This window comes from Oculina patagonica, chromosome 1 (assembly GCF_052425735.1).
Source record: "Oculina patagonica isolate OP01 chromosome 1, crgOcupat, whole genome shotgun sequence".
NCBI classification, from domain to species: domain Eukaryota; kingdom Metazoa; phylum Cnidaria; class Anthozoa; order Scleractinia; family Oculinidae; genus Oculina; species Oculina patagonica.
The window spans coordinates 46,245,765-46,255,961 of NC_135758.1; the positions used below are offsets into that span (position 1 = coordinate 46,245,765).

At 36.8% G+C, this 10,197-nt stretch overlaps 1 protein-coding gene and 1 pseudogene across 1 annotated transcript; both read right to left on the reverse strand.

Annotated features, from left to right (window-relative positions):
• Positions 1-2,122: 2,122 nt before the first annotated feature.
• LOC144647460 (ficolin-2-like) lies at positions 2,123-5,441 on the reverse strand (annotated as a pseudogene).
• Positions 5,442-6,518: 1,077 nt separating this feature from the next.
• Positions 6,519-8,778, reverse strand: LOC144634137 (microfibril-associated glycoprotein 4-like). Its single transcript, XM_078493048.1, has 3 exons — positions 8,511-8,778; positions 7,758-8,138; positions 6,519-7,503 (listed from the first exon to the last, which is right to left on the reverse strand). Exons 1-3 carry the CDS (start codon positions 8,755-8,757, stop codon positions 7,244-7,246), a joined length of 888 nt encoding a protein of 295 aa, XP_078349174.1. The 5' UTR covers positions 8,758-8,778; the 3' UTR covers positions 6,519-7,243.
• Between the last annotated feature and the right edge of the window lie 1,419 nt (positions 8,779-10,197).

Consider the following 10,197-nt stretch of genomic DNA (forward strand, 5'->3'; position numbering starts at 1 on the left):
TTTTGAAACTGTGCGATCAAAACAACTGAATGGCTTTCATGCAAAACTGAAACATCATTTACTTACTTAAGCAAGCTCGAAAGTTTGCATACATGTACAGGTTGAACTCACTTGATCAACGTTCAGTGTTAAAAAAAAGTTTTACATTTCGCCTTTTTTTAGAACGTAAGAAAACGCTACTAAAAATGACACAGTTTAACAACAGCATCACACGCGACAGAACATTGAAGCATTGAAGTTCCAAAACTTTTTTTTACAAACCTTTCTCACCCGGGCCACCAGTCTGATTTTCCTTCATTTCCCCGATTACTTGTTTTATTTCAGCCAGCTGTTGCTTGACTTCAGAAAGAATATTCTCGATTTTCTTGCAGTTTGGTCCGGCGAAGAAGCTGTTGTAGGTATTGACATTACACAGCGAAGCTTTCGCGACTGGCTTTGTTGGAACATTCCTGCAGTCGGCGAGAGCTGCTACGAAATAACCCAACAGAAGAGCTTGGAAGAAATATTTCATTTTGGATTAATGGTTTGTAAAGTTTGCTGAAGCACAAGCAAACTACAAACTGCAAATGATTCAAGACCGCAAAATACTGAGTTTATAATATATTTTTTTAGCTTTCAAACAAGATAATTTTTCACCTGTCCAATCCTATTTGCGAAGTACGTTTATAACCAATCAAATATCTCCACATTTGCAGTTAACGTGTCCGTTTTGATTCCGATAAGCGTGTTTTCCCGATAATAAGACTAAGTATATGTTACCAGCTTTATAAACACTTTTAATATACCCAAGGTCTTTTAATTATCGCATCACGAAATAGAAGAAAATTAAAAGGAGCGGCTGATGACTGAAAAACTAATATCTTATTTTAGCTTTCAAACAAGGACATTTTTCGTGTGTTTATACTCATTTTAGGAGCGCATTTTTACCAATCAGATTTCTCCACATTTCCAATTAACGTGTCGAACATCACGAACAGCTGACGAATTCCTGTTAATACGAATAAGTATATTTTAACAGCTTGGTAATTCTTTTAAGACAACCAAGCTTTTTGGATTATCGCATTTCGAAATTGAAAAACAAAGAATCGATTAATGATTGCAAAACACTCAGCAACGCAGTCGAGGTTCATTTCAAAGTCCATAGTTGTCTTAAAACAGACACTTCACGTCATTTAGAGATGACGAGTTTCCCATGTTCACAACTCGTTTATTTTGTCAGCTTTGTAAACAATTTTAAGATAACCAAAGGCAATGATTATTGAAAACGGAATAGAAAAGGGTGTAAGTTAATGACTTAAAAACGACCAGTAACGCAGCCGAAATTCAAGACAAACCCCATGTTTGAAAGATCATTGTTAAAGAGACGCTAAGTTATTTTGCACGAGGTTTTGTTTCCAGCATGCTAAATACCGTTTTTCCCAACTTATTTTTTGGCTTTTATCATTTTCATTTTTGTTGAAGATTGCGCCAAAAATCAACTTTGACGCTTCGATGAAAGATGCCGGATCAGTCACTTATACGTTTACTCAGCTGATATTAAAAGCGATCGATATCAATCAGATCATACCTTTTATGTATCACAAAGACTGAAAATCAACATTCTTTTCATCCGATATTTTCAAGGGTTGCATCATTATAAAGTCACGTTACCTCATTAACAACTCACGACTTCGTGATCATAAGTTTACGTATATTAAACAGCTTTGTAAATGCTTTTAAGAAATCCAAGGTCTTTGATTATGGAATAGAAAAAGTGGTGTTAGTGGATCGCTCAAAAACACTCAGTAATGTTTAGTAGAAGCCCATACTTCCCATATTTTTAAAGACACTCGCTACTAACAGTTGCCACGTTATTTTAGACAAGTTCTTGTTCCCTGCATATTAAACGTTTTACATTTTCTCTTAACCTTATTTTCTCTTTATTGATTTTCATTAGATCGAGATCTCGTTAAAAATAACACTGCGATAAAATCTCCTAGATCTCACATGTAGGATCAAGCATGGCTTTTCCTAATTTCACTTTCACTGTAAAGCTGGAATTTAACCTGATCGTTAAAAAAATGGGAACGTAGCTTATTTATGGGAGCTAAAAATGGAAAACTCAAAGAAACATTTTCCAGTTATTTATTTTTACTTACACCACTAGCTCGCTTACTTACAATTGTTATCTTGGAACCATTTTTCGCCATCTTATTCGCTTATTTAGTAGAGAACGGTACAAGGATTGAAAAACTGAAAGTGATTTATCGGTTATTAGTTTATCGCATGCTTAATTGAAGATTTTGCCTTCTGAGAAAATTATAAAGTGATTATCACTTGCAAATAGTTACCCCGAACTTAAGCAAAAAATTAATGATAAATTTAATGACCTATCTTGGTAAATGCCTTTATTTTTATAGATTGCTATAGAAACTCACGGTGAACCAAACTGTGTTTACAAAATCCATGCGTTAACACTGTGGTAACTTTTACAGAAGCTTGATCTCTCGAAGTTCTTACCGATTACGTCGCTTTCTCGCGCACGCCTTGAAATTGTGAAAAACGGCGAATTCGAGTAATTTCTGGTTTAATTTAAAACGGCGCCAAGTAAACTAAAGCAAAAGCACCCTTACTTGACTTATTTTGCTGGGTTTAGATATTTCACTCCAGTGTGACATGTATTGCACGACACTGAATCTTCAAATTCTCAGAGGTCCTTCGGACGAATCTTCATCTCGGACCTCTTGACAGACTCACAGTTTTTCTTCCAGTGGTGCCAGCACATTCCACGGGTATCGTCCTTTCCACTGAGGTACAAACCATTGAGGTTTGAGTCATGGCAGCTTTTGTACCACCAGGCGCCTTTATAACGCGAGGCACAGTTGGATGACCACTGGTCATTATCGCGATCTTTGGTGGAAAATGCAAAGCCACGATGCTTACCTACAGAATCACCAGCAGTTCCTGCGAAAAAAAAAGCGAAAACTGACTCAATGTATGCCAATTAGGTAAAACACATTTGAGTAAAAATGGTAAAGAACTGAAGGGGACAAGAGCCACACCAAGATATTGATAGAAATGGAAGGTAACCGACGCGCTCAAAAACTTTTCTAACTAACGTTGAAAGGAAAAGGGGCACGGAATCAAAGTTTGTACTGCGAGTTGCTTTTAATTGAAAAGTAAGGGCTATTGACTTCAAAAATCTAGTGCATGAATGTTCAATGCAGATTATATCAAGGCAATGCACTTAAATTAAGTTTCTTATCTTTTATTTTTTAATGCGTCAATTTTAAATCAACTTTGTTTTACGAGGGTTGCACGTAACAGTCTTCGACTGACAAACCTGTGGGCCTCGGATTCCCGATCGAATTGGAATTTAGAAGTGTTGGTTTTTGTGGAGGGAGAAAAACCGGAGAAACCGGAGAAAAACCCTCGGAGCAAGGACGAGAAACAACAACAAACTCAACCCACATATGGTACCTGGCCGGAATCGAACCCGGACCACATTGGTGGGAAGCGAGCGCCCTCACCACTGCGCCATCCCTGCGCCCTGAATTTTCGTCGTTCTGTGTAACCTTTAACTAATTATGGCTACAGTTAAACTCCATAAAAATTTGGAAGCGAGAAACATTGACATTCATGAAAAATGTAAAATTTGTTTGAAATATACAGGCCTCTGGATTTCCGTTTATCGGATATTCAGCAACCGTAGCGCCTGGGAATTTGAAGAAAATTATGTATTGAAAAGGCTGGTGCTATTGTTGATTTTCCAAACAAAATTTGCAGTAAATTCTATCAGAAAATAACACAAAAATAAAATAAAAAATGTCACTGGCCAGCAAAAATCTGTCACGGGAAAATTTAACATATTTTCTAGTTGCCAATTTCATTAAGGAAATCAGAAGAAATCCGCAGAAAGCTTGCCTGAATAACTTCCCAAACTCAGCTGGTATTTCGTCCTCTCTCTTGTCACGGAAAATGAGCTGTACTCTGCAAATGCTGTGTTACCATGGATGTCTTCCAAGTCAACACGAAGCTTGTTACTACTGCTTACTGTCAGGCGGTGGATCTTATCGAGCCCGAGCCAAAACTCGCCGTTCAGATTGCCGAAGCCTCGTTTGTAGTCATCCCAAGCTCGGAAGAAATCTACAGAGCCATCCCGTCTCTTCTGAAACACCGTCCATCCTCCACCGGCTGTTTTCTGATCACAGAAGACTTCAAACTCTCCCAAACCATCAGGATCGATTTTGTACACTCCACTGATCTTGTCACCGGACTTGTAAACTTCGGCACAGTTCTTGTAAACTGAAAATTATGCATACCTGCCTTAGAACAGTTATAACAACAGAATCTCAGTCGACAAGGAATTATAGAAGTTTCAGGAAGCTTTAGTACAAATCTTTTTCTCTCGGACCGCCAGTTTGATTTTCTTTACATTTCCCGATTTCCTGTTTCAATTCGGCCAGCTGTTGCTTCACTTCAGAAATCATGTTTTCTATTTTCTTGCAGTTTGGTCCGGCAAAGAAGCTGTTGTAATTGTGGTTGTTATTGACATTACACTGGGAGAATTTCGGTGTCGTTGGCTTCCTCGTTGTCGACAGAAGTAGGTTTGCATGCGTCGCTACAAATAACTCAACAGGAGAGCTCGAAAGAAATACTTCATTGCGGATCGAAGTTTGTAAGTATTCGTCAGTATAGAGCACCAACAGGCCACAAACAGCGAATGACTCCACAAGACTTCAAAAGCCATTTATATGATATGCTGTTGGAGCTTACGTTTATGCCAATCAAATATCTCCACATTTCAAATTAACGTGTCGAATATTACGAACAGCTGATGAATTCCCGTTAATACGAATAAGTATATTTTATTAGCTTTAGTAATGCTTTTAAGAAAACCAAGCTCTTTTTATTTTCGCATCATGGAATACCCTTACCAAACACAACACTAATTTTAATCTGTTTTTAAACTGTTTTTGAAAACTAATGTTGAACTCTTTTTGTAAAACAGATAGTTTTTGACTGTTTTAAATGGTGTTTTAATCTGTTTACAACAGTATTAAAACATATTTTGAGCTGATTGTGTTTTTTGGGATAATGGAGAAAAGAAGTCGATAAGAGTAATTTTAGGCGGAAATATAGCCATCGAAAGGTTGAAGAGAAAGTTTTTTTTTCAGTCTTTTTGATACATTTTGATTTGCAGCGATCGCCGGCAATATCAGCTACGTAAACGCAACTGTGACAGCATTTATTGTGGAGCCAAAGAGTGCCGTTCCACGAAGTTTTTACTATGGAAACGAAAAAAATTCAAGAAGTGACGAGGCCTCCTCTCAAGGCTACGGATACTACCCAGGCATTGCAGAAAATCACGTTTCAAAAAGTCCAAGACTTCAGATCTTTTCAAACCTTGCTGAACATATTGGTACAAAGCTTCCTTTTGGATTATCATCATGGATCGACATCGTCATACGTGACATACGGCCGTCCGCCATTTTGGAAGATTCAATCTCGCAAGGCACGCTGGTAGTGGCAGCGCTCGGCCATGCGAAAAATCATTTTCACTTTGCTTTGAAAATTAAATTAAATTTTCGTATAGCCGAGCGCTGCCACTAGTTTTGTTTTTCATTTCATTTCAGTTTCACTTTACTTTGCCTTAACTTTTTTATTTCATTTCATTTTACTTTGATTTCATTTTACTTTGATTTGAAAAAGTCGACACTATTAATTGGCTAGCAGGGGTACTCGCAAAAATAAAGAAATGTGTACAATGTTCAGATCAGTGAACATTGCTCTGTGGTAATAAATCCATTTCATTTATTTCGTTTGTTTGCTTCACTAGTGATTGGTAAAAAAACTCATGGAACGTTTCCTAGCATATCAGGACCAAAACCAAGTCCAACCGCGCTCGGACCTGATTGCCGCAGATTGTTTCATTAAATTACGTGAAAGAAAATAATCTTATGTGATTGCACATAGTTGCAAGATAACAAAAATTAAAAACAATTCCTGGTTAACAAATAATCCTGTAAAAGTAGGTCGTATAACAAGTTTAATTTGTTTTTTGCTCTTTTGTCACGTTCTTTATCTATTTATAATATAATAATATAACACGCTTTGAATTTCCATTTAGAATACCGCTGAGAGTGGGGGGGGGGGGGGGGAGAGGGGATAAAAGCTTTATATAAAGGTATGTTCTTCCTTCGCTTCGGATAGGAGTTGAATTTGTCCTTTTTTAGCTTGAAATCCTTTCATTCCCAAACTCGACATATAAATATAAATTATCCTTACTCTGGGTTACAAATTGTTCTAATATCAGTTATGAGGATTCAGAAGAACATTAAGACAATCTCTCTTGGTGAACGCTTTTGTTAATTCTTCTCATCACTGGTCTCCTTGACGATGAACTGGAGAGAAATTGTGTAGTCGTCACATTTGAGAATTAAAAAAAAATCGTTAAAAACCGGTAAGAAAGACGAAAGTCTGACAGAATATTTTCCCAGTTATTTATTTTGTACCCCAAGCTTTTCTACACATATTACTCTGGCACAGTGTTTATTTTTTTAATCTAATATATTCGTTCTTACAACAGAGGCAGTAACATATATTTAAACGAAAAGTTTGAGTGATCCTTTCGTTCTCAAGAAAAGAAACGAAAGAATAATCACAAAACAAGTGTAACAAAATTGAATCCGGCAATGTGAACCTAGTAAATGGCCCAGCTCACAACGAGTCTCTCGTAGCTCAGTTGGTTAGAGTGCCCAACCGGTATCTGGGAGGCCATGGGTTCGATTCCCGTCGGGGACTCAGATTTTTTCTTTGTCACATGCTCGTGTCATGTTGAATACTTCATCTTCACTATTTATTTAACGAGCTTAAAATTTACCATCTTTATTATTTACTAATAATTTATGTGATTTAAGAACGTTTGCTCCCTTCATGAAGCTTGCATTAAACGGCAACAGAAAACTAAAAAGTGAACTATATTTTTTATACTGCTGCCCGATTAAACAAGTTATTTATTTATTTATTTTTTTTCACAAAAAACTTGTTTTGTAAACTCAGTACAACTGAAACCCTTCTACTAACAGAGCTGTGACGGTAGCGAGTGGAAAGAAAACGTTTTCAATCTAAAATTTTAAAGGTAACTTTCGGTACGGATATTGTGTGGTTGTTTTAAAATAACAGTGCCAAGGAAACTGCAAAGCATCCTTACGTATAAATATGCTACTTGGTCGTAACATGGAGTAGGCGACAGCTGGCAACCTTAGAAGTCCTTTGGACGAATCTTCATCTCGGACCTCTTGACAGACTCACTGTTATTCTTCCAGTGTAACCAGCGCATTCCTCGGTCATCGTTCTTCCCATTGAGGTAAAAACCATTGAGGTTTACATAATGGCAAGCGTTGTACCACCAGCCGCCTTTATACACCAAGGCACAGTGGCGTGATGAGTCGACGTCATTATCGCGATCCTTGGTGGAAAATGCAGAGCCACGGTGATAAGCAAGAGAATCACCAGCAGTACCTAGGAAACGAAAACAATTAACTTTGTGTGAGCAAGTTTATTTTGTTTATCTGTTTGTACAGGCCGAGAGACAAAATTTTTCGAAACAAACTTGGGTGGCTTTTCTTCCAAAATAGGTAGATTTGCTGAAAAAACGAAGGAAATATGACGTTTCGATACCGCAATTACGGCAAATGTAGTATATTTTCCAGCTCAAAATTTCATTTACAGAATTAATCAACTCAAACGTAACCTTTACAAAAGTACCGGCTTACCTGAATAACTTCCCAAATTCAGCTGATATTTCGCTCTCCCACTTGCTACAGAAAACGAGCTGTACTCTGCAAATGCTGTTTTACCATGGATGTCTTCCAAGTCAACGCGAAGCTTGTTACTGCTGCTTACAGTCAGGCGGTGGATCTTGTCTAGTCCGAGCCAAAACTCGCCGTTCAGATTGCCGAAGCCTCGTTTGTAGTCATCCCAAGCTCGGAAGAAATCTACAGAGCCATCCCGTCTCTTCTGAAACACCGTCCATCCTCCACCGGCTGTTTTCTGATCACAGAAGACTTCAAATTCTCCCAAACCATCAGGATCGATTTTGTACACTCCACTGATCTTGTCACCGGACTTGTAAACTTCGGCACAGTTCTTGTAAACTGAAAATTGTATAATACAGTTAAGAAGTTATCTCTCCTGATCTTGAATCCTTTACTTTTCCTCGTCAATACCAAATTTTCCCCTCTCTATATTAGCTTGAAAGATAGCATATAGATTTTTTTTTTTATCTACTGATTTTCGATTGTTTAACATTTAACGTTTATTTTAAGTAAATGCAAGCAACGGAGCAATTGATCATGAACACCGAGACAAAGGTCTAACCGAAGAAGTTAAAATAAAATGTTAAAAATCATAAATTGGTTGAAATTAATTGATGCTAAAGTTATACTTTAAAGAAGGAGAACATAGATACAAATATCGCAAGTTAAAAGTTTTAAAAAGTTGAAAGTTGAAATGTTTTTGTTACAAACCTTTTCCACCCGGGCCGCCAGTTTGGTTTTCCTTCATTTCCCTGATTTCTTGTTTTATTTCAGCCAGCTCTTGTTTTATTTCAGAAAACATGTTTTCGATTTTCTTAGAGTTTGATCCAGCGATGAAGTAATTGTTCTTGACAGTACACTGGGAATCTTCGGTGGGTGGCTTTGTCGGCAGATTTGAGTTTGCAAGCGCTGCTGTGAAATAACCCAACAGAAGAGCTTGGAAGAGATATTTCATCATGGATCGATTTCTGGAACCTCCTTGTTAGAATGGACAGCTACAGGCAGTGAATGATTCAAGAAGACAAAAAAGCAGTTAATATATCTGATCTTTGAGATTTTAAACAATACTTTATGCGTGTCAAATTCTATTTAGGAGCGCGCTCGACCATCACCAATCAAATATCTCCACATTTTCAATTTGCGTGCCCAACGTCACTTACAGCTTAAGACTCCATGATGTTTAGAATTCATATATTTTACCAGCTTTAAAAAGACTTTTAAGTTAATCAAAGCTTCTGACTATTGTTTACGTATCGGGAAGAAAACGCACCAGTAATTGATTGAAAAAAACTCAGTAATGCAGTTCAGACACTTAAAAAGCCCATAAGGCCACTTAATAGACACCTTCTGTCATTAACTGCTGATGAAATCGTGATACTCAGGATTGGTATGTTTTATCAGCTTTAAAGTTAATTAAGGCCTTTAAATTAAATATATTATTACACAACAGAAAAAAGGGTCCTTTGATGACCGACATAATGTATTTGAGTCGCAACAAAACCTAGAAGTTTTCTTAACAGACAATTTACCTCAATAACAGCAAATGAGATTGTGAGGTTTGGAATTAATTTATTTAAATCCAAACTTTCGGAGTATCCCACCACGGAATACGAAAAGGGTTTAACTTGACGTTTCAAAAACAGTAATGCAGGCTACATTAAACGACAAACGACCCCCCTTTAATTTTACTAACCGTAGCTATTGACACCTTACTTAACTAACAGCTAATGATTTCATGATGTTTAGAGTTTGTATATTTTATCAGCTTTATAAAATTTTAAGATAATTAAACCTTTGACTATCGTATTTATTGGCGAATTAAAGACGACCAGTAATGCAGTCGAAATTATTAAAGAACATAAGGGCGATTACTAATCAGACACCTTGTTATTCCGCACGGGTTTTTGTTCCACTGGGTATTAAAGAAAACATTGGTTTTATCTAACATATTTTTTCTTCTAATAATTTCAATTTTCTGTAAAGATATTGTGAAAGCAACGCTTTGACGCTGCGATTAATTAAAACTGCCAGACTTCACATTGAAGTTTTTTGATTTCGTAGCTGACATTAAACGTGATCGCTGTAAATCAGAACGTATCATACCTTTGTATATCCACCTTTCTTGCTATATCACGAAAAATATCAGTTGATATAACTAATGCCACGAGTACCTTTCCAGTTCGAAGAAAACAACCAGATAAGAAGCAGATAATTTTTCAAAATGTTCTCGACTTCAAACAATTGGTGGAATCGAGTTAATTGGAATATTTAGCAATTATTTACCTAAGTGGCGCATATCCACCGCTTTTAAGCATTTATCAAACTTAAAGTGAAATGGCCGGCTTAAAAATTTATAGCTTTAATCGAATCATCGAAAAACAAAAAAATCTTTTTCAAA